The sequence below is a fragment of the Periplaneta americana genome, chromosome 13 (genome assembly GCF_040183065.1).
Source record: "Periplaneta americana isolate PAMFEO1 chromosome 13, P.americana_PAMFEO1_priV1, whole genome shotgun sequence".
In the NCBI taxonomy this organism is placed as follows: Eukaryota; Metazoa; Arthropoda; class Insecta; order Blattodea; family Blattidae; genus Periplaneta; species Periplaneta americana.
In genome coordinates, this window is record NC_091129.1 from 38,374,851 (window position 1) to 38,400,717 (window position 25,867).

The following is a 25,867-nucleotide window of genomic DNA, read 5'->3' on the forward strand; positions in this document are numbered from 1 at the left end:
AAAGGCGGACAGGGTCGGATTTTCGGAGTCCATATCATTCGATGATAACCGACAGGAAAGTGTGGACTCCGTAGTGGACATTCCTCAACTGTGGTTATAAAGTCTGCGGAATTATCTATGCCCCTGTCGTCCTGCAGGCCAAAACGCTTCTCTGTCCCCTGGTGGACGGATGCCTGTAGAGATGCAATCCGAGACCGCAAAACGTGACTTACGCTAATTTGAGCGCCATCCGACCCAAGAAATTTTTGTCCACTTTAAACGTCTTCGAGCCAAAGCTCGTCGCACTGTATGCGATGCTAAGAAGACGTCCTGGACAAACTACGTCAATTCATTGAAAAAGAACGTCCCATCTAACATCGTGTGGGACAAAGTCCGTCGGATAATGGGGGAACGTAGTTCTGTAATTTTGGGAATTCTGAACAATGGAGTAACGACCACCAGTCCTATACAAATTGCTGAAATATTGCTACTACTTTTGCACACATAAGCAGCTCGAAAGATTATGACGCGGAATTTCTAAAAATCAAGAATACTGCTGAAAAACTAACTCTGAAATTCATATCAGATAACACTGAACTCTACAATGCACCGTTCACATCCGGGGAGCTATAGGCGGCATTAGACACATTCCCTGACACCTCCCCTGGCCATGATAACATCCATAACCGCATGCTTAGCCATCTTCCGCCGCTGGAAAATCCTTTCTTCTGTGAATATAAAACAGAATCTGGACAGAGGGTGTATTTCCATCTGCATGGCGTTCCGCCATTGTTATCCCTGTTTAGAAACCGGGAAAGGATCCTTCTTTTGCCCTGAAATCTGTAGGCCAATTTGTCTCACTAGCTGCGTATGCAATGTTATGGAAATGATTATAAGCAAACGCCTTATGTGGGTACTCGAATCGGAAAACCGATTATCTAATATCCAATGTGGTTTTCGTAAGTACAGATCTGCCACAGACCATCTTGTTCGACTGGAGACCGCCATTAGAAATGCTTTCCTCAAGAAAGAGCATCTTGTAGTGATCTTCTTTGATCTAGAGAAAGCTTACGATACAACTACGCGGTATGACATTCTGCAAACTCTGTATGATTGGGGACTTCGTGGCAGTCTCACTACGTTTGTTGCGTAGTTCATGGCAGAGCGGTATTTCCGAGTTCGAGTAGGCACCACACTTTCTAATGAACATCTTCAAGAAAACGGCGTTCCGCAGGGGTCTGTATTAAGCGTTCTTGTTTTCTGCATTGCAATCAATGGAATTGCCCACTGTGTGAGTGACCGAGTATCTTCTCTCTTGTACGATGATGACTTCAGTTTATATTACAGCTCCCGATACCTTCCATCCATCGGTCGACAGTTGCAACTGATCATCAACGAGCTATCAGATGGTCTGTTCGCAATGGTTTTAAATTCTCCACTCAAAAGACGCAGTGTTTCCACTTTTACAACCATCGTGGACTCAATCCACATCCTGAACTGCTTCTTAATGGAGTGGAATTGCAATATACAGACACTGCGAGGTTTTTGGGCCTTATGTTTGATTATAAATTAACGTGGGAGGCGCATATACATGATTTGAGAAGGCGTTGTGAAAAATCGTTAAACATCTTACGCCTTTTGTCAGGGGTTCGCTGGGGTGCAGAGTGGATAGCGCTTTTATGTTTTTATAGTGCTCTTATCCGTTCAAAGCTGGATTATGGGTGTTTTATCTATGGCTCAGCAAATAAATCTAAGCTACGTCTCTTAGACACTATTCATCATCATGGGATACGACTCGCTACGGGTGTCTTCCGAACGAGTCGAATAGCGAGCCTGTATTGTGAAGCGGGGGAACCATCACTGTATCGGCGACGTAATGTCCTGTTGTTCTCATATGCGGTTAAGCTCCGCTCGCAGCCTGAGCACAATTCTTTCGACTGTTTCCATCATTCGTCTCTTTACGGCCGATAAAGTGAAAATCCACAGAGACCTCGTCCAGCAGGCGTGCTATTCCGTGAACTGCTTTCTGAGCTCGACGTCCATCTAACATCCGTTCGCACACTGGAATATAAACCACTCCACCGTGGACTATGCGACGTCCCATGTGTGATGTAAGCCTGAGCCGAAGTTTTAAGAACTTTACACCAGCTTTTGTTTATAGACTTAGTTTTAGTGAACTTTTATCATGTTTTCCAAATTATTCTTTAGTTTTTGCTGACGGATCCCGAGTAAATGATTGAGTTTGTTGCTCCTTTGTTGCAAATGGACAGATATTTAAATATAAACTGAGCGAATTTACCAGTGTTTTACTGCAGAATTATACGCTTCTTACAGAGTTTTATTGTTTTTAATTCGACAACTTCGGGGCGGATATCTAATCTGCTCCGACTCTTTAAGTGACATTCAGTCTTTGCAGTCTCTCTATTCAGATGATTCCCTTGTATTAAGAACTCAGCAGCTGTTCCACACACTCCTAAGCTCTGATTGCGAGATTGGAGTAGTGTGGATTCCTGGCCATGTTGGAATTCCTGGGAATGAGACTGCAGATGCTGCAGCCAAAGATGGTGCTATGAATGGCAATCTGATATATTGGCGCGAGAGGTGGCAAGACTTACAAAATCATTTGAAATATAGAATATGGTGGCAATGGGAAGGAGAATGGTCTGCACAAGAGGAAAACAAATTACGAAGAATAAAGAATATTGTTCGAGTTTGGGATTCGTCCACAAGAGCGTCACGAAACGAAGAAGTTTTACTCACCTGGTTGAGGATTGGCCTCTTTCATCTGACACATGGCCATCTGCTACGTGTCGTGCCTCAGCCGGAGTGTGATCTATTTATTGCGTTGTAGAAAATATGACCGTGTCCATCGGCAATATGGAATTCAGCCAACTCCACGTGATGCTCTTGGAAATGATTTTAATTCTGCAAATGCAGTTCTGAGATTTTTATCGAGTACTGGACTTGACAGGGTAATTTAGTTTTTTATTGACCCGTTTCCCTATTCCCCGGACCCTTTACATCCGAAGGTTACATTTGTTATTTAGTATATAATTTTTTAACACACTTGACATTCGGACCTTTTACATCCGAGTATTTTGGAAATACCCCAGATAATTTATTTATGGTAGCAGTTGTTTTATTACTTGATTGTCTCATTTTAAATAGTAGTTAAGGTCTGAGATTTTTATAATTTTTTATACATCACCCTTTTGAAACTGCATTTGTGAACCTCGTTTTAACCCTGACAAGGTTTTTAGTTCTTTTAAGCATTCTGATTATTGTATTATGTCTCTGTTCTGTAAAGAATTTAAGATAAGGGCGCAAATAGCCATAGTCGCTGACGCGCCCTTTTTAAACCCCACTAACTAACTGGAATGCTGCTCAATTTAGGGAAGAAATAAAGAATGCAAATGCCACGTCTCCGGAAGCTTATTCATCGATTGTTCTAAATGCGAATGCTTCAGTGTCCAGCGAAACGAATGTTAAACTCCCGAAGGAGGAAACATTGAGAAGAACCGTAAGACGTTTTAGGAGGAAGAAGATGTGGTAGAGGGCGGAGAACACCAATATTCCCTCCGAAAACATGAAATTTTCATGATAGATTTCTTTTAAATTTGCCGCTTACAACTAACACTTGTGAGGCTTGGCATAACCGCGTTAACTACATGGTGGGCAAGGATCATCCTTCAATCTGTCATCTAATTGAACATCTACAAATGATGCCGCTGAGATACATTACGACATTAAAAGATTTTAAAGGGACATTCACCACAAAATAAAAAAGAACAAATATTCGGAACTCGGCAAGCGGGTGGAAAAAATTTTTGAATGGTATCAGGAATATACAGTAGTGATGCAAAAAGATTTTCCAATACGTGCGAACACTTGGGCACATGCAGGTACATTTTGAACTGCCTCAGGAATATTTTATGAAATATCCAATACTCACAATATGTTTACCTCTTTCTTTACAAATTTCAATAATGTGATATATTTCGTAATATTTTGTAAAATATCTAATACTCCTAACAAAATTTACCCGCTTCTTTGCAAATTTCAATAAAATAGTATATTTCGTAATAATTTGTAAAATATATAATAGAGTGGACTCTCCTAAGTTCGGCTGAACAAAATTGAAAGTTCAGTCCAATAAGGGTAGAGGGTGTGGCAGGTAAAATGAATACAAATACTTATTAGTTATCCATCAACGAATAGAGTACTGTAGTTGCATTTCCTGCGCTTCTAGTACCACAGTGGGTTTCGACATTTCCGTCTCACAAACGGCACAATTCTCAAATAGAAAAATAAGAGTCATTAATTTAAAATCAGTGATTAATATGGATGCCCTAATCAATAAAATATTCTGTTTTCGTTTAACAAAAGTATCACTTCAAGACGCAGAACGAATTCCCATTCAAATGACAAACCTATATCTTAGTGCCGGTATAGGGGCGTGTCTAATTCTCCTACGCAAGCAGTCGAAATATAGGATGTCGAACTTGATTTCTGTTGAACTTAAGAGCTTCCACTGTACTGCAATAGATTTACCCGTGTTTCTTTACAAATTTCAATAAAGTCATTAATTTTGTAATATCTATTTTGTAAAATATCTAACACTCGCAAAAGATTTACCTGCTTCTTTACAAATTTCAATAAAATGATATATGATAAATAATATTGCTGCATATATAACATAAATTCTACTGTTACGTGAAAGAACCATGACAAAACAGCCATGTGAAATTCTTCTCCTTAAGACATTAATAATTCCAGTGTGACTTAATATCCCTGTGACAAAAAATTTGTGACAAGAACTCCGTGGTACTTTATACCTGTGAAAAAATGTCTGGGAATCCTGGTTTGGACAAATACATGGTTGAGGTTTTTTTCCGGGGGTTTTTCCCCTCAACCCATTATGAGTAAATACTAGGTAACTTTCGGCGCTGGACCCTGTACTCATTTCGCCGGAATTATCGCCTTCATCTCACTCAGACGATAGAAAATCATATCAGTTAATAAAGCGTGTAAAATAACCAATTGAAAAGACAGTGAGACCAAAATGCGGATGTGTTTAGTTACATGTAATCCTAAGAGTTAAAAATTACAATACTAGTGTTAATTAAGGTAATTTGGTTAAAGAATGATTAACATAATGAAGGAAAGTTCATATATTAAAAATAAATATTCTACAAAAGTAACATTTGAAGAAAGATCAAATTCTAGAGATGAGAATCATTCCTTCTGATAATAATCAGCTTCTGAATGTAATCAATATCATTATAATATATTTGCATTATGTGCATTATAATAAGCTATTTTCTCTATTTACACACTATCACAAAGTGTATAGGTTTACATTGATGAAACACTATTTACACTATTATGTACCATTTTCAAAAATACAAGGCTGTAGTAATGAAATAAAATACTTTGCATGAAAATACACAAAGCTATATATTTTAGTGTAAATAATGTTTGATCAGTATCGACTTAAGTTCTTTAAGATAGTGCAAATAATTGAAATAGTAAATATTAGTGTAATAAAATAGTTACAATGTATATGATTTTGTCTCGTGATCAGAATGTTGTAGGAAGTAAAAATATAAAAATTGGAGATTTATCCTTCGAAGAGGTGGAAAAATTCAAATATCTGGAAGCAACAGTAACAAATATATATATATATATATATATATATATATATAACACTCGGGAGGAAATTAAACGCAGAATAAATATGGGAAATGCTTGTTATTATTCGGTTGAGAAGCTTTTGTCATCCAATCTGCTGTCAATAAATCTCAAAGTTAGAATTTATAAAAGAGTTATAATACCGGTTGTTCTGTACCTTTGTGAAACTAGGACTCTTACTTTGAGAGAGGAACAGAGATTAAGGGTGTTTGAGAATAAGTTTCTTAGGAAAATATTTGGGGCTAAGAGGGGTGAAGTTACAGGAGAATGGAGAAAGTTATACAATGCAGAACTGCACGCATTGTATTCTTCACCTGACATAATTAGGAATATTAAATCCAGACTTTTGAGATGGGCAAGGCATTTAGCACGTATGGGCGAATCCAGAAAAGCATATAGAGTGTTAGTTGGAAGGCAGTAGGTAAAAAGACCTTTGGGGTGGCCGAGACGTAGATGGGAAGATAATTTAAAATTGGATTTGAGGGAAGTGGGATATGATGATAGTGACTGGATTAGTCTTGCACAGGATAGGGACCAATGGGGGTCTTATATAATGGCGGGAATGAACCTGCGGATTCCTTAAATGCCATTTATACGTAACTAAGTAAATTAGTAATACAAATTTTAATGTAGTCCATGTTTTGTTCCCCCAAAATTTACCAAACAAGAGCCGCGTTAGCAGTCAAGTATATCGCTTGCTAGATGAACAGGCATTATCCAAAACTGTACGAACTGTATTAATAATTAATCTTTAGTTTTCTAGCACAAGGAACGGTCCAGAGTCATAATATCAAACATTAAAGATGTGTTATAATTCACGTACCCTCGTCGCAATCTTAGAAGGCAGGACATGTTTGAGTAAGTCGACGATAACTGCAGCAAAAGGCTGTACGTTGATGAAGTGGACCGCTTTCAGCCGTGTGCTGAATGCTTTCTGAAAAATAGAAATTAAAACAAGTTATATTATGGACCACTAACTATTTAATTTATAAGAAAAAGGGTGTGCAATAGATTTTTACTTGGCACCACACTTTAAACCAGGGCCGGGCTACTGGACCAATAACAGCAGTGAGCATTATAGGCAATAGTGAGAGGCAGCTGAGAGCGTGTGTTGGCTCTGTCACGTGGTCTAAAATGTATTCGTATATTCGACTGCAGTACGGTGGCACTTTTTAGATTAAACGTGACGAGATCCATTGTTTCAAATTTTGACAGAAAAGAACTTGTTGAAATGAAAATACTAAAATTTGTCGTAAATAAAACAAATGAATGTTTTTAATAGATTTTTAAACTAATTAAGAAATGAAGTATTTGAAATATTTGACGAGAGAATAAATATTTCTTCCACTAGAATTTGAAAATTGCTTACGTGCTTTTATTATAAATATTTAGATATGAATCGATATAATGGTTGTTGTAAATATTTAAGGAGTATTAGATATTTTGGTGATATTTTTAGGATAGATCAAACTTGATCAAATGAAGAAGATACATATAAGATCCATCCTCTGATAGCTGTGCTAACTCATGGAAGGGTGGAATAGTAAAAGATACGTGTACAGCACAGATCTCATAGCTGAAGGTAGATCAGTATAATGATTATTTCAATTGATTTTTGTGATATAATTAATGAAAAATAAACCATCAAAATAATTTTTTGGTTCCATGAAAATCATCTAGCCGTCATTACAGATCAGTTTGTAACAAATGAGAATTATGATATATACTATATAATTATACAAATGCAACAATATCTCAGGAACTAGAGCTGATACGGCCTAGCCAATGTCATTTTCTGAATTAGCGCATGAAATAACCCCAGGAGCACGTGCATAACCCAAGGCACCAAGAAAAATTTCTTTTTTCTGCCTCTGTTATTTTTGTTTAAGAATGGTAACATATTCTGTAAAGTGTGCAAAGTAGAAATGTAGTTAGAAAGACGACGAGGTATTCAAATTCACTTTGGCAGTAAAACAACATAGGAACAATTGCAATTGTGTCTTGCTGAAACATATGCAATTTCTAATTGTGACCTTTCGCAATTATTAAGCGATCTGTGCTTAATGATGATAAATGACAATTGGAGAAGGTTGCGGTTATATAATCTCAGCATGTTAATTTTTGTCATTGCAATAGTAGTTGTTTGAATAAATAGATGTAAATTATCGTTTGTATTTATGAATAAAACGTCTGTTGTATATTTATTATGAGATTATTTATTTGAAATGCAATTGTAGCCAGTAGAGGGGAAAAGATATTTGTTCAAAATGTTTCGATTGTGCAGTGTTGTAATGATATGCTCCATTATTTACACTCACAGTAGGCCTACTGTACCGCCACTTTTGGAGTGAGCGCGAGACATTTGAACTCCCGCCGTTCAAGGCTATATTTCTCGGTAAATTTAGTGTGACTAAAATGCTAACCCTGCTGATAACACATTTCGAAAACTTGGAAATTCTTGCATAAAAATTTTCTAAAAGGATACACAAACAGGAAATTTCCAAGTGATTCAACGTTATGCAAATAAAGTATTGTTTCAAAAGTTCCTATAAAAGAAAGTGATAGGTTACATAAGAATAATATTAGTAGATAACAAAATTTTTGTCTCAATGGACGAAAAACATTATGCAAATAAATCTGTAGCAAACTCCATTAACTTCAGTCACTATTGAACTCTTGTCATTATTATAGAATCTTTTCACAATTGGGATAAGTAAGATAATTACGATTCTTCTTATTATTTACATTTTAAAATAGCCACTGGAATGAATGCTTAGCTGTATTCACTACCTTGTTTTCGTTTGTGGTAAATATATTCTTTGTCATTTCTGTATGATCTATATGATCTATATTGCAAGAAAATTGTCTACATTGTCGTAAATTTGTGAAAAATGAGATGAAGGTTCAGTACTATAATATATCAAAGGGAGTAAAATATAATACACTATGTTGCACTGCAAGAAAGATGATAGTTCCAGATTTACGTCGTGTTGAGCAATTAGTATAGCACACAAAGGGTGGGAATGTCAAAGTTTAAATTGGATTTCCTGCAAAATGCAATACATTCGACATTCCCCCTTTTTGCAGTTGACTCTTTACATACTTTAATAGAAAATGAAAATAATGTATTAATGTGAGTGTATTGTGTGTATGAGTGTGCGCGTGAAGTTCTCAATATATAGCAACAAGTATTCCTTAATTATAAATATCCCATACACGCCAATTGATTTTAAATTTGTATTATTTGCTGTATTTTGCCTGACTGCCATTCTGCTGATCATGGCGCATTTGTAAACATCGTTTGGGTTTGGCTCGAATGCGATTTGCTACTGAACCCTATTACAGTCCATGAGGATTTACTTGTCTAGTTCCTTTTAGAAAGAGAGAGAATGCTCACCATCTCTCTCTACCCTCATTTATGATGGTCGACACTCCTTCAAACGACCACGAGTTACGAGTGGCGGCATTCTCTTCCTCTTCAAATTCTGACTCCACTCCGCCAGAAAGTTCGTCCATGTCCGTGTCGTTCAATTTGATTACGAACGAATAATAAATTTCCATCTACAAGTCCATCCTTCGCCCAATAAAATTTTTCAACTTTTTCTACGTGTTTACAGGCCTTCCTCTAATTTTCTTCCGTCACTTTTGCAAGTGCGCTCATTTTTAACCTGTTACACACGTTTTTTAAGAATCCTATTCGGGCGTTTCTTTCCTGGAGATCGCAGCACGCTTCCAATTCCGTTTCCGCTTTCTTTTGTTTTTGTTTTGTTTTGTTTTCTATTTTAATCCTTTTAACACCACGAGATGATATATCTGTCGCTGCAGCAGTTTTTTCGATAAAACTCGGCACAGATATTGTTTGTTTTCCGCATTTCAGTGCCTCATATTCTTCAGTAAAGAATTTATATGCATTAATAACCATGTTCATATCGCCCGACTTCAAGGCTTTCCCGTGTTTTCCCATATTGCCTACCATTATTATTAAATACAGGAACACAACACTCATTACAATATTTAAGGTAACAGTTAAACCATGCATCTCCGAAAACATTTTAATTTCTGAATTATATTATATTAAATTGGTACAACAAGATACAAACTCGTCCACACCTGTGGAGTAACGGTCAGCGCGTCTGGCCGCGAAATCAGGTGACCGAGTTCGAATCCCGGTCGGGAAAAGTTACCTGGTTGAGGTTTTTTCCGAGGTTTTCCCTCAACCCAAAACGAGCAAATGCTGGGTAACTTTCGGTGGTGGACCCCGGACTCATTTCACCGGTATTATCACCTTCATTTCATTCGACCGCTAAATAACCTGAGCTGTTGATACAGCGTCGTAAAATAACCCAATTAAAAAAAGACACAAACTCACTTCACTATTCACAAAATACTACTATAACTAATGAACTCAAACAACCCCGAGACGCCACTGAGAGATCCACTAATTGGGTTTGCAAAAGTGTGAAGGGAGAAGGGAGGGGAAAGGGAATTCCAAGAATTGTACAAAAGGAAACCTCTTGCCCGTCACATCTGGTGGCAATCGGTAGACAAGGACCTCAGACAAGGACAGTAGAAATCACGCCAACTTAATCCTCATGCACTGTAAGGTCTGTGTTTAGAAGTTAGAGTTAATTTTCTAAAACATCAGCAGTCTACAAATAACGTTGGGCCCACTGTAATTTTCACATAATTACCACGTTACTGGTAACTAAACACACAGCGAGAAATATTGCCATCCTCCAACTGCTCACTAGCAACATAATGAAGATCAAACATCTCTGTCTCTTTTTACTTTCTTATTTAACGACGCTGTATCAACTATGTACGTGCTTATTTAGCGTCGACGGAATTAGATCAAAACTATGCGAAATAATGCTTAGAAAAGGATATCCCGCACAGCTAATAAGAGCCACACGCTCCCTGTATTATAACTAGGCTGCGGATTTTTGCAAATTTGCAAGTTCTTTTCCTTAAACTTGACGAAATGCAGACAAAACATAAACATCTTTCTTGTTGTTTGGAATTAGTATGCAGAATTTTATTGTGCATATTTGAGCTTATCTGTAATGTTATGGCATGTTTATACTTTTAGAGCATATATTTGCATTTTTATACTAACTTAATACAGAAATAAATATATTATTCTGTAAAAATATAAACTGCGACAAAACAATACTCTCTTTCCCCATCTCACTCGACAATGTCTACTTCATTAGCACAGACTACATTGTTAAGCAGCACGTCGCCCACTCGTTTTTTTTTTTTTTTCGCCTTTTTAAAACTATCGCGGGCTGACAGTATTTCCTTTCAACAATAGAATGAATTTGTTTATATTTTAACAGCAAAATTCAAACTGATTGCCAACGTTCCACGCATTTATTCGGTTAGTGTGTTTCATGGTACCTAGTTTGTTATAATACTCGTTATGCCTAAAGACAAAAGTTCAAGTACTACTCTTCTGAAAAGCTGGATTGATGGAGAGAAGACTTTAATATCAGACGGAAAACGTATATTTTGTCAAGTTTTTTCGAAGAAAGTAAGCTTTTATACTTTGAAAAAGAAATATTTATTCACAAACACTTTTAATTACCGTATTTAATTTACACATTATATTACATACAGTTGCATATTTTTAAGTTTAATAATGTTTTAATTAATAGGTGAACTGCACAAAATAGTCCCAAGTGGATCAGCATTTGCAGACTGCATCTCACATAAAAAATGTAAAGAAAAATAATTATCAGCCTTTGATTAATTTGAATCCAAAACAAAATGAAAAGGATACATTTAGTGCGAACCTCTGTGAAGCCCTAGTAGCAGCTAATATACCTTGGAGGAAACTGCACAATCCATTACTTCGAGCGGAGTTTTGCAGAAATACACTAAAAGGAAAATTCCTGGCGAGTCCATATTGAGAAAAAATCCACGGTATGTAAAATTAAGTTCAGTTATACAGTAATGTTTATTAAAGTTAATTGCTCAAAACATTTGTGTAATTGATGTGTACTTTAAAATAGTTGCATTCATAACTATTAAAAATAAATTATATTTTAGGAAATTAGAAACGACATTGGAGATTCATTGTCATTTTTGAGTTTCCGTGGCTGAAACTACAGACTCCTGTGGGAGGTATGTAGCTAATGTAGTTGTGGGGAAAATTGACTCCGTAGACGCTGGATATCCTCATCTGATAATGTGTACTGCCTTAGAAAAAACCAATCATGCTACCATTGGAAGGACAGTAAGTGATGCATTGCGTAAGTACGTTATCCTGAAAATGACTGAAAAAATTTAGATATCATAGAATGACTTTAGTGTAAATTTTAATTTGTTTTTAGGTTTACTCTGACCAATCAAAGAACATGAAGAGATATTCTTGGCATTCTTAACTGACAGTGCAGCATATATGCTGAAAACAGCGAGAACACGTCAAATTTTCTACCCCAAAATGATCCACATTACTTGCATTGTCCACTGCCTACATCGTGCTGCTGAAGAGATTCGTTCACAATATCCTAAGACTAACAATTTGACTCCTTCGGTTAAAATGGTGTTTGTAAAAGCTCCGGCAAAGACTGCACTATTCAAACAAGAACTACCAGAAATTCCTCTTTCAGCAGAGCCTGTATTAACTAGATGGGGAACCTGGATCAATGCTGCACTCTACTACTGTTCGCATATTGAAGATATTAGGAAGGTTGGTATTCTGAGTTATCTAATTTCATCATCATCTTCACCATCATTCGCCATCATGTATTAGACCCTTGTGAGTCTGTTACGATCTGGTGCCACCTATCTTTGGGTCTTTCAGTTATCTAATTTAACTTTAAATATTTTTGTGTTTCTTTAATGCATAGATCCAAGTTTCACTATAAATACATTTCTATAATTTAAATAGATAAATTATACAAATGAACTATATAGTAAGGGTTTTTATACACTATACTGTAATTAGTTTGGATTTTCCTTGTTTACTAGATGAACAGCAATTTATTTTTATTGAATTTCAATAATACATTTCTTGAATGTATTGAAATACTACATTTTAATACTAGGAGGATGGCCTACAATGGTCCTTATTTTCTTCATAATTAATTAATGTATTATATGTTTGTTCTTAGGTGCTTCATTTACTGAATCCAAAAGATGCGGCCTGTATTAATTTAGCAATATTGGCAGCAGATGATGTAGGAATTCAAGGTGAACTTTCGTACATCAAGACACTTCCTGAAACAATGACCAAACTTGAGAAACGTGGTCTTCAGCTGACTACTGCAGTGAGTTTGTTGAACTCTGTAACAACATCTTTCAACAAATTACCAGGGTCATTGGGGAGAATTTTAACAGAAAAGATGAAGAAAATTGAGGAACGAAATCCAGTTTTGGAGACAGTGAAAAAGATTAGTGGAACTCTACAAGATGAACCCCAGACTGTTCAGAATTACACAACTAAAGAAATAGCAACTTTTAAGTAGTGTCCGCTAAATTAATGTGAAATTGAAAGATCATTCTCCGTTTATAAGAACATACTTGCTGATAACCGAAAGAGATTTACATTTGAAAACTTGGAGAATATATTTTAAACAAAGTGTTAACGTGAACCAGAATCAATGAAATATATTTGTTGTGATACCAATAAGCAATTAAGTTTAATGTTAATGCAAATTTACATCCTCTAATACAGTGGTCGTCAGCACTCGCTGAAATGTGCAATGGGTACGCGGTGCCGTCCCTTGTGCACCGTCGTCCAACAGGGAGAGATAGAGAGCATACCCGCTAGCAGCTACGAGAGCACCATAGTGCACTGCTAGCCCCAGCTTGCTCTGTGCTGACGACCCCTGCTCTAATATATGGACGAAAATTTTTGAGTCATTACTTTATTGTTGTAAAATAAAATACTTTTGTCTGCATATTTTCAAGTTTTAATGCATAGTTTCTTAAGTTTTTGAGCATATTTTCATGCATATTTTCACGACTTTTAGTGCATATAAATCCGCAGCATAATTATAACACAAGAATATATATATATATATATATATATATATATATATATATATACATATATACATATACACGCACACACACATACACACACACACACACACACACATAGGAGATGGCCTAGCAAAACAAAAGGCAATCATTAAAGGCGGTCTAAAACATTGTCCCCGACAATATTTAAGGTATCGGGATGATGCCATTGAAACATGGCTGAATGTTTTAAATTATAATTTTAGAACTAACACATCGAATTTGAACTGTCTACCATTTGCGGACGACCAAGTCGTGGTATCAGATTCTGAAAATCGTCTGCAAAGCACTGCACATAACTTATTTCAAATAGCAAAACATTACAATTTAGCAATATCAAATTAAAAAAAAAAACAAAAAGGCCTTTAAAGGTAAACAACATAAATGATAGAAATTTGTAATAGATAAAAAAATTATTGAGCAAGTAAGCGATTTTAAATATTTCGGCTGCAGAATATCCTATCAGAAAAAAGAGACATAGAATAAAAGCTACATAAATATCAATGGATACGTGGAACTTTAAGGAGATTGAATAATTTCATGAAAAAATTGTTCTGGGATCGATACCTGGCTCCGGAATAATTTTTCCTTGAAATTATTCAAACATGCTTTACAGGGAGCTACTACCTGAAAACCAGATTTGTTTAAGGAGATTCTTAAGAAACAAAATAAGAAAAGATACATACATATTTTTTATAAATAAGTTGCATTACCAATACTCTTATTTACTTACTTACAAATGGCTTTTCAGGAACCCGCAGGTTCATTGTCGCCCTCATATAAGCCCGCTATCGGTCCCTATCCTGTGCAAGATTAATCCAGTGCTACAATACTCCTATACGTCTCAGAAACTTCAACATTAACAAAAGAAGACAAAAGACGGCTTGAAGCCTCTGAGATCAGGTTTCTGCGATCAGTAGCAGGAATTTCACGACTTGAACATAGGATAAATGGAGTGATAAGAAAAATAACTTCAGATAGAAGAATTAAATCAACTCGTGAAGGATTATAAAAAAATGGATGCATCACCTAGATAGGATGGAGGAAGAGCGTTTCCAAAGATAGCTTTCCAATACTGTCCAAAAGGAAGAAGAGATGTAGGTCGTCCGAGACTTTGATGGAGGCAACAGTTCTAATTGTGTTTGGAACGGGTCGATAGGCCCATGCCGTGTTGATGAGGATGATGATGATGATGATGATGATGATGATGAAATTAGTGATATCGAGATGGTATTTGGCGAGATGAGGTAAAGGATTTGCCATAGATTACCAGACATTCGCGTTACTGTTGGGGAAAGCCTCCGATAGAACCAAAGCCCAAGCGGGAATGAAACTCACGCTCGAGCGAAACTCCGGATTAGCATGTAAACGTGCTATCGTGTGAGCTGCGCCGGTGGCTAGTACCTGGTGTTCAGTTAAGGGTTAGTGGGATGAGTAGGCCTATAATTCGCACTTCGAGAGAGGAAGTGCTCATCTCTGAAATTGATTGTCAATTAGACACACTCTCAGTGATAATGTTAAACATGTTTTGATGAAGAGATAAATTAGTGACGAATGCTTCGCGCAAAATGACAAGTGTAGGAGAATCCGGTGACGTTTGCCAAAGAGAAACAATAGTCTGTGGTGTGGTTGCTTGACTAACGCCATATCATAGGAACACCATATGCCAAATGGTTGTTCTTCTTCACCTTCCTTATCCAACGAGCAAGTTGCACGCACAGGTCGAAAAGATGAACAGTGATGCCCACGACTTACCACTATCCTCCTTCGAACCAAAGTATAGTTCATATGCTTTCTTCAGAAACGGCGTAAATGTCTTCCAATGGGATTTGTCTGTTATATAGCCGCGCAAGTAGCAAAACACATCATGCAACATAACACAAACCATGAACATTTACATCATTGCATTAGAAATAACGAAAAACGAAAAAAAAAAAAAAAAAAAAAAATCGACGGTGTTCCATGTTAAAATTAAATTTCGTCGATATTTTCAAACCTTGACGAGATAGACCAAAACGGTTTTCAGATTTGAAATCAGCATGAAAAGCTACATTATAAATAGCGAACATCATGTCGGATATCTACAACTTCTTTATCAATGTGTTTGTATACTACAAACTCGTCTATAGGCCTAGTGAAGGAAAAAAAAAAACCATAAAAGTAAGAACTCCGATTGGTTACAGTGTGTTTCACGGAGAAATATTCGTCTTCTCTTGACTGGCTTCGTTTGGTTTACAAATTTGATAAGTGTTTTGAGGAGTAGCTTGGGACTACATTAAACATGTTAAAAAACTTAGCACAAACAATTGCTAATATACTGAACGAAAAGATTTCCAGTAGGCCTCTAGATCTATTCGTTATTGAATGATACTCCACAACTCGATCATCATGACAGCTCTCAACAAACGCCGACAAGGACAGAGAAGTAAATCGTCTACAAGTAGCCGTAAAAGAGCGAAGAAAATTAAGAAAATCGTCAACTACGTAATCTGAGCACAATAACATAATATTCCTCTAAGAGAGTCATTCTGTATTATTTTCATATCCTCGCTGTAAAGAAATAAGTGTTTTAACAATGTCTAATGAGCCCAAAAGAATTGAAAAATTGTTTGGGGTCACAATGGTCTTTTTATGAGTGCTATAAATATCTTCGGTGAATTGCTCTCCATACGAAGCACGTTAACTTCTTCCCTTACTATATATTTTGCCAATTATGTGAAAAAAATAATCATATTTTTTTATTTTTGTATAGAGGTCATTTAATATTACAGAATCACTGTACATCACTATTTTTCTAATATACCTAAAAATCACTATCAAATAGACATACATTCATACCTGAATTATTATCCCGAGTTATCTCGTCACCTTGATTCCAGCTCTGGTAGTTGTCCCACTTTGATTTCCTCCTAAACTAATTACCAACTTATGGTTTTTTATGGATTAATTTATGAGGTACAATACCAAGGTGTTAAATGTTGCTTGTAGTGTGATAAACTCGAAAGCAGGGTATTACGCACAGTGGCACATTGCATTCTGGACAGTAGAATCTGCTCTTGTGTCGAATTTGTTTATATTTTGAGTCTCTCGCAATACTACACATCAAATCCTGTCTGGTTCGGTTGTTCTTCTTCAGAGTTCGTGGAATAACTTCTGGAAAATGTCTACCTGTAAGCCGAAGTGGGTTGGACGATTTTCCTGGCCATCCTAGCTCGAGTGATAGGACATTCGGAGTGTATATTTCGAAAATCTTACGAATTACCACTATTCGATAGTCAAAGGATGTCTTCCTGGCTTCAGATGTCGTATAACAAACGTAGGAATCCCACCACCATATGTAGCAATATCAATAGCCATCTAGTCAGGAAAAGGTTAATGAAATGATGGAAACGTATATATTCCGGATAATAATCCTTAGCAGCTAAAATGGAACTCATACGAGTTAACTCGGGTTAAAAAATTTTGTCGAAAGTTAGCAACCCGATTTAACTCGGGTTAATCAGGGAAATGGTTAAAGACCCAGCCTTGTCGAGAGATGACCTCACGAGCAGTGCGGGAGGGGTCTGTTGGCCAGTACCTTCCATTCCAATTTCCTTGGTTCAACGTGTGTATATACGCATATCTATGTATATATACCGGATGTTTCAGACCACTTGCATCAGCCTTTTTTCTCGAAAATTATATTATATTGATTTGTGACATATTTACACGCTGAGGATATATATCTTTGACTCTGGTGGCCAAATCTTGTATTATTCTTTATATGAACGCACCCCATATTTCTGATTTCTCATTGGAGCTTTTCAAAGCCAAGATCAGTTGGTCAAGATCCGCGCGGAGCTAACGACCTTTCTAGCTGGGACGCAGGTCAGTCGCCGAACGCACGCAGCGACGTGAAGTAGCAGTGGCTCACCTCAGCATTGGACTCTGCCGGGTGCACGCAGCCTGAACATCGCACACAGCATGAGTGCTCTGTTAACTGATCTGGACCGAAAAGAATTGGACTGTACTGTGGAATTTTTCTTAACGTGATTTTCTTCGATGTCAAAGGCCAGCTACGATATATCTAGTTGGGAAGCAAACCAGCAGTTCTTACCTTTTCATTATATACTGCTGTGTTGGCGATCATCATCATTGAACGTGAAAGAAGATTATTGGTTCCGAACCCTTGTGTGGTTTGGTGGTTGTACGACGTGTGCCGTCGTTTCCATGTAGACTGATATGTTTGCATCATTTCAAGGTTGGAGTGGTACACTTAGCTTGCATCATTTGCCCCCATGTTTGGGCGGTGTGAAATCACTTCGGTATATTTTTATGTCATCCTCCATCCTGGCGTAGACATTGTCCTGGTTATTATTCTTATCTTCCTGCTAATTATGTACTTTATCCTTAAGAGAAAGATGTATTTATTGACTTAACCTACACTTTTCACTATCTTTGGCCACCAGGCTATGTATCTCTTGTGTGATATCAGCAATAGATTTATGTATAATTATTTTCTAATTTTGGTGTGTAGTTTTTTATTTAAACATTCATTATCCTATTTGTAAGTTTTTTAATAATTTTAGTTATTTAGTAATACTCTCTACTTTGTTATTGTTTTTCTGAATTTATTAAATTGTTAATATTATTGTGACTTTTCTTTATGAGAATGTTAGGGGAAACCAAATACCCTATAAGCTAATGATCCATTGTTCCCTCCTGGGTTTTGTCCAGGCACTCTGACATAACACGTTGTTCATAAAAATATTTTCATAACCAAAACCTATGGAAAGAATCGATTGGTGGTAGTACCATTTCTCGTAACAAACCTGACATAGGGGTACCTGTTATCAACTTCGAAATTTTTAATAACAACATGGGTCATTGAAGGTACCATTGGGAACTACTTAAAAAAAACAATTTTCTCTGATATAACTCGTTGCACTAATGATTGCCGGCGGCCAGTAGGCGAACTAAAGCATAAACACTGGATCGTATCGTATAACGCAGCGCCAATGCCTCTCCAGAAATTGGCAATCTAGCAGAATGTGGTGCCCACAAGTGGCGAGGTAACACGTTAAAGTAAAAAGTGTCCAATATGCCCGACTGTCGAACAGACCCTAATTCGCCCTACTTTATTTTTCTAACTTTATTGTTTTCGCACAAAGAATAAAAAATGCATCTTCTGAGAAATTATATATCCGTTGTTTATTCGCACATTCTTCATAGTAAGTGTTCAAACGTTCTGATCTCCTCTTAATATCCATGATTGCACGGAGCACTTCAGCACACCTGAGAGATACACAGCCTTCTCTAATTCTTTGTTTCATGTCTTCTCTAGTTGTAGCACGCACCTGATAGAAAATGTCTTTAATTCTTCCCCACAAGAAGTCATTTAGAGTGAAGTCAGGATATTGGGTCACCCAAGCTACTGGTACACATCGTCCAATTCACCGTGATAAAATAACAGATTAATAACTCGCCGAGTCCTACGTAAAATGTAAGTCGGACAGCCATCCTGCTGAAGCCGCATCGTTAACCGAAGAACAAGAGAAACATCATGAAGCAACTGGTGCAAAATGTTTCGGAGGAAGCTTGTGTATGTTGTACCAATCAAGTTCTCCTAAAAAGCATGGTCCTGTAACTCGTCCGAGGAGAATACACCATGTTTTCAGGCTCTACACGTGCTGGTAATCCACTTCCCGTAGCCAGTGTGGATTAACCGGAGACCAGTAATGGGCACTGCAGAGAGTCACCTGACCATTACTTTTGAAAGTTGCCTCATCAGTCCACAGAATTCTGAGCTAGAAATTACGATCCGTTCTTAGAAAACTATTGCAGAAATCAATGCGAGTCTGGAAGTCATGTCCCCCAAGTTCCTGACGAATTTGTTTTCTTTGAGAATTCTAAGCAGGAACAATCCTGAGTCACGGGCAATCTTTCTTGTGGAGTCATGAGAATTAACACTGTAGTGAGAACATAGGCAGCTTCTTACTCATTCCACACAGGTCGTCTGATGCGTTCACCCTTGTTGTGTTTTGGTTGCACCGCGCAGTTTGTACGTACACGCTTTGCAAGACGCTGGAAAACCTTGTACGATTGATGGGCGCACAATGGAGATCTCTCTGCGTAAACATGTGCTGCTTCTCTGAAATTCCGACGCATAATACAAGTACCACCAACATGTCGAATGCTTCATTTGGAATGGCATTTTCCAAACAGAAAACACAAAGGGAGACGACGTGATATGGACGAATAATCAAAATTCATTGTTGCTAAGCAAAATAAAATACAGTGGAAAGTGACTTGGTTTCAATACCTGCAATGTTTACAATTATGCTGTACTTATTACCGCTTCAGTAGGGGTCTACGTACATAAAAAACATAGAGCATTTCCCAGAAGATGCCATTTTTGTTGCTTTCCGAGTAAACATTAAAAGTAAGGGAAAAGAATCACTAAAAGGTGTTTCTTTTCAAAAGTAGTTTCAAATGGTACTTTAAACTATCTATGTTCTCATTTGAAATTTTGAAGTTGACCACAGTTACTCCTACTTCGGTTTGTTATGAAAAATGGTACTACCATCAATCGATCTTTACATAGGTTTTGGCTGTGAAAATGGTTTTATGAACTACCGTGTCATAGGTTTCGAGTGAATAGGCTGATACTGGCGGTGTGAAACACCCGGTGTATATCCAGATCTCAATAATTTCAGGGTGATTTACGAGAGATTATTTGCGAAGACATTCTGAGCAAAAATTTTCGATTAAACATGTGTCCTAATCTCAATATTTTGAGAGTTACATAAATTTGAATTTGTTTGTGAAATACCATTATTCTTTAGTTTTATGGATAAAATAGTATTACAGATAAAGAATGAACTGTTCAGGAGTATCATTTCTTCATTTAGCTAATATTCTGAAGCTAAAAAATATGTTGTGAACTTCATAATTGCATCGTACAGATTTTTTTACATTCTTAATTACAAAATGATACTTCTCTTACGCATTTAACACAACAATTGTTACAAATCACGCCATTCTTGTAAATTCTTTAAGACTGTACATTAGCATACATAGTTATACTGTACAGAATTAAGTTCCGAAATTCGTATGATTTGTATTAATTGTTGTGATAATTACGTAAGGATGATGTAATTTTTATTTTAAAATTGCAAAACAAAGTCTGTACGAAACAATTAACAACACATTTTTAGCTTTAGAACACTGCCCAAGTAAAGAAATGATATTTCTGAATAGTTTATTCTCTATTTGTAATATTATTTTATCCTTAAAACTAAAGAAAAATGGTATTTTACTAACAACTTCAAATTCGTTAAACTCTGAAAGTATTGAAATTAGGACACAAGGTTATACGACATATTTTGCTAAGAATATCTTCGTAAATAAGGTCCGTAAGTGCCGATAAGTCCTCGTGAACTATCCTCTACATATATATATATATATATATATAATATATAACGTTAATGTTATGTTTTATTTAACGACGCTCGCAATAGACGAGATCATATCAGCGTCATCGATGTGCCGGAATTTTTTACATACCAGTAAATCTATTGTCTTGAGGCTGTCGCATATAAGCATACTTAAATGCCATCGTCCTGGCATATATATATATGTATATATATATATATGTATATATAGCTGCTATATCTTGTGTTGCAATTTATGATATGATATTGACACAGTAATTGTGTGTTCAGTGCAAAACGTGGCTAACAATATCCAATTTGATTGCTAAAAGTGAGTAGCTTCATTATTTTTTTTTCTTTTACCCTCAAAATTTCTGATTATAATAAATGGTTGACTGACAAAATGAAACTCATACATACATAGGTCACGTACTGAAAAAGGAAAGAAGCTCAGCTAAAATTTGAAATTTTAGAACGTTTTTGTAGTTTTCGAAAACTTTGTAAAGGTGAAGCTACCTTGCTTTTGCAGGGAGCCCTTCAGCTGCTTCGAAGAAATTCTACTCTTTTTGTTCACTGAGAGAAGAGAAATGTTCACAATCGTACTTTTTCTGAAGCAAGGAAATAACTGAAATTTAAGTTGTCTGGTTAAATCAGAGAAGCGTTTTGTAATCCTAAACCCAGTCATTGCATGGCAGGAGTAAATCTTAACTGGAACAGATTTGTCAGAATGCGTCACATCTAGGTTCACGACACTCACATTGGGAGGTAGCGAAATAATTTTCACTTAGATATAGGCTAAGTAAACTAACAAGACCTACCTGTATGTATCATTTAAAAAAGTTCGTCTGAATTTGCATAACAGGCATTGCGCTGAATAAAATATTAAAAGAAGGCATTACCACAATGCATGTTTCAGTCTTCTTCATGGACGGAAGTGTAAACTTGATCACGTGCGCGAGAGTGTAATGGGCCAAATCAATGATGAAGATGTCTCTGAGACTGTAGTCCTCACACATTCTGACTTCGAAAGTCATCAGAGCCATTCTGTACCAATCTTCTGTTACTAAATCTGTTGGGTCATTTGACAGAAGCCCGAAACATACTACCCGTTCGTAATCCGGAGTCATCTGGGGCATAGGTGTGTAGTACCTGAAATAAGATAGTATTCAGTTTCGGTGGTTAAATAAATTGTTAATGAAACATGTACATTTGTTCAATAAATGGTTTCGCTCTGTTACCATAGGAAATTCATATAATACACAAAAGGAAAACTTTATGAAATTATACTGTTATTTAGAAAGCTCTTGTTTGGAGTTACTGTATTTGAATAATAAAGTTGGTTTCAGAATATGTTCAATTCCAAACAACCGTGTTACTACAACAACTTTAAGCTTAAAAATAATAAAATGACCAGAAGATAGTGTTGGAGGTTATGTCGACCATTAAACATAGACACAAAGAATGTATCCACTTGCAAGGAGTGTTGTTTCAATACACGAAGAAAATTGCAATACTAGAGAAGCACCGCTACGATGGCTCAATGTACGAACTCTGGACTAATTAACTAAGGGGTCCGGGTTCAAATTGTGGTGGATTAACCCTGAATTTGAACATGTGTGGGGCAAGCTCGTGGTCCATGCTACACAGGGAGTCCACACCTGTGGAGTAACGGTTAGCACGTCTGGCCGCGAAACCAGGTGGCCCGGGTTCGATTCCCGGTCGGGGCAAGTTACCTGGTTGAGGTTTTTTCCGGGGTTTTCCCTCAACCCAATATGAGCAAATGTTGGGTAACTTTCGGTGCTGGACCCCGGACTCATTTCACCGGCATTATCACCTTCATCTCATTCAGACGCTAAATAACCTAAGCTGTTGATAAAGCGTCGTAAAATAACCTACTGAAATAAAATAAAAAAAAGCTACACAGGGCTTTTCTCCGGGTATGCCGGTGTCCTTGTGATATGCTAACAATTATTCACCATCATCAGTCATTACGATTGTATTTCATATCTACCGCCTGTTGTGCACTCTGGATAGTATCTGGCGAACTAAGAAGTCTACTCTTCTCCGAACTGAACTGGCTACATCTATTAGCTTACTCGTACAGGCGGGGCCAACAACGTCAAGTAAAAGTCTCGTTGCTGGATAAAATGTAAACTATAGAAGCTATTTTTGTACAATTTTTATGAAATGTTGGGTACCTTATTTTGAAAAGTTATATTCTTATAATAATTGAGGAGCGTTTTATCAAAACTAGCTAATTGCAAAATTTACAAAATTGAGGTTTTTATCGATTCGTTAATATAAGGCAGGCGTCTGCATGATGTTCAAAGCGTCTTAGTAAAATTGGGTTATTTCTCTTCATTGCAGTGTGTCAAAATGTGATCGTTTTTTCAAACTTCCTTTCTGCTATAAGTGAGAGATACAGCAAAACTTGCTTATTATAGTGTTTTGTCTCTCCTGTAAAATTTAGTTTTTTCACTTAGCAAGTTTCGCAAAAACGATCCTCAATTTAAAGACATGAATTGAGAAATATACCAAGTCTAAAATTAACCGAATTTGCCATTTGGCTGTGCTATGTTTTGTTTTGTGTAGGCTACCATTTTGTAAAAAAGAATAACCCAAGTATTACTTTAAGCCTTCTAATCATATATATATATATATATATATATAATACTAAGATTTAAAATCATCCGTCCTCAAGTGAGGTTGACCACTGGGATCCGGAATTAACAGACATAAAAGATAAAGGGAAATGAAACGGGCAAAATACGGATTAGATTTGTACATTAAAACAAAAATTTACGTGTTAATATATAGATGATAGTGTAAAATTTGAAGAGAGGCTTTCAGAATTTCCATTACAATCTTCTAAACCTCATAAAAAGGAATTTTAAAGGATTTAAGAATATTACATATAAATTTTGGTAAACAACCCCTCGCTCCAAATAGTAAGCCTGCAATATATATATATATATATATATATATCTGAGTAGGCGTACTCTTATATGGCAAGACTATATAGTCTTTATGTTCTCCTATAAACTTTACTTCAATGATCTTCGGACGCTTGCCAATTCAGTTCTTCAGTTTTTTGAAGAATAGTATAAGTTCAGTCGCGGCCCTGTAGGCCCGGGTGGCGTGGGTCGTGTAAATGCACCTAGGAGGGAGAGGTTAAACTGAGATAAAGAAAGAAAGAAAGAAAGAAAGAAAGAAAGAAAGAAAGAAAGAAAGAAAGAAAGAAAGAAAGAAAGAAAGTATAAGTCCAAGTCATTTGAGACAGAGTCCACAATTAGACACTAGTGACGTGCAATGTTCGAACAAGTGAGCGGATATCAAGATACTAAAAACTTCGCCGTACCCCATAGGCATCCCAGCAGCACGTGGAAGTGAAGTAAACTAAAATAAACTAGTCCATTGAAAACCGGTAAGAGGCCTTATGTTCTGCTCATTTTTGCCAAGCCTCTTTAGAATCGAAGCTCCCTTTGCGTTCATTCAATCTTCCCCTTTCCTTACATATGTTCAGTGCCTTTTTCATTAGTTCTTCTTCTCCCTTCGCCTTCATGTTTTAGCTGCATAAATGTATCACGCACATATCTTGCGAACTCACGCATAGTAATGAGTGTGGGTAACTTTTTTTTATTAATATGAATAAATATTCACAAAAATATACATGTAAATAAATGAAAAAATATATATTAAAGAACCACATATGTTCGAAGTGCCGATTAATATTGTGCAATGTTCAAACATGAGAGAAAAAACCAAGACATTGCAAACTTCTTCTTATTCCATGTGAAAAACTAATCAAAAGGTATGTGCTCAAATCCTTAAGCAGTTTAAAATAGTGTCGTGCAATGTTCGAACATGAGAAAGAAAACCAAGACATTGCAAACATCGTCTCACGTCGTATTTAATATGAAAAACTAATAGCAAGATCTATGCTAAAATCTGAAGGGGTGGGAGCGGAGGAGAGCGAATATTTTTATAACAAGGTGGAACAAACACGACAGGCTTTTTCTTGCAGAGCGAGCATCGACGAATGCCGAGTTTCCTCATAATCGACTAAGTTGAATCGAAAATATAATTTGTAGTGTCGTCTATTTGCTCTTGTTCTAAGTTAACACAAGTTCCAGACTTTCAAAATGCTACTCAACAACTCGAAGCAAATAAGAACATAGTGATTCTGCAATGGAGTCCTCGATATTGTGAAACACATGGCAATGTGCACGCCAATACTTAAGCTGAAAAAGGCGCTATTTTAACCATAACAACATTTAAGCAACATTCATGCCAGGCATTTGAACTCTTCATAAATATACACAAGTATACAATGTGTACACATAACATGAAATTGAAAAAAAATAATTCGGAATGAAAACACTGGACAAGAGGCAGTCCTTTGATACCAGACAGACCTAGTAATGGAGGAGTTGCAAAATGTCGTTTAAGGGGAAAGAATGGTAAAATTTTGAAATCTTCTCCTAATTGTAGTTATTTCTTTACTTCTTGTATGTAGAAATATCTTGATGCAATTTAAATGGAAGATTAATAAATTTTATAAAAGAAAAATTGTGAACCCAAATTTTGAAAAAAAAAAAAAAAAAAAAAAAAAAAAACACTACAAGGATAAATTAACTCATGTATCTCAACTAATTTTTAAGATAAATTCAAACTCACTTTAACGTTTTACCTCTAAAATCATATTCTTTAATATATCTTAAATATAATAATTATGGCTTTGGAAATTTTAAGATAAA

At 36.4% G+C, this 25,867-nt stretch overlaps 1 protein-coding gene across 3 annotated transcripts in view; it reads right to left on the reverse strand.

Annotated features, from left to right (window-relative positions):
• LOC138711811 (alpha-tocopherol transfer protein-like) overlaps positions 1-25,867 on the reverse strand; it is an 80,412-nt gene that overhangs the window by 14,395 nt on the left and 40,150 nt on the right. For 2 of the 3 annotated variants that reach the window (XM_069843060.1, XM_069843061.1), the window contains exons 4-5: positions 22,010-22,259; positions 6,494-6,604 (exon numbers count right to left, since the gene is read on the reverse strand). In XM_069843060.1, the coding sequence (XP_069699161.1) occupies positions 6,494-6,604; positions 22,010-22,259 (361 nt within the window). The remainder of the gene's footprint in view (positions 1-6,493; positions 6,605-22,009; positions 22,260-25,867) is intronic. The other variant, XM_069843062.1, reaches the window with a different exon arrangement.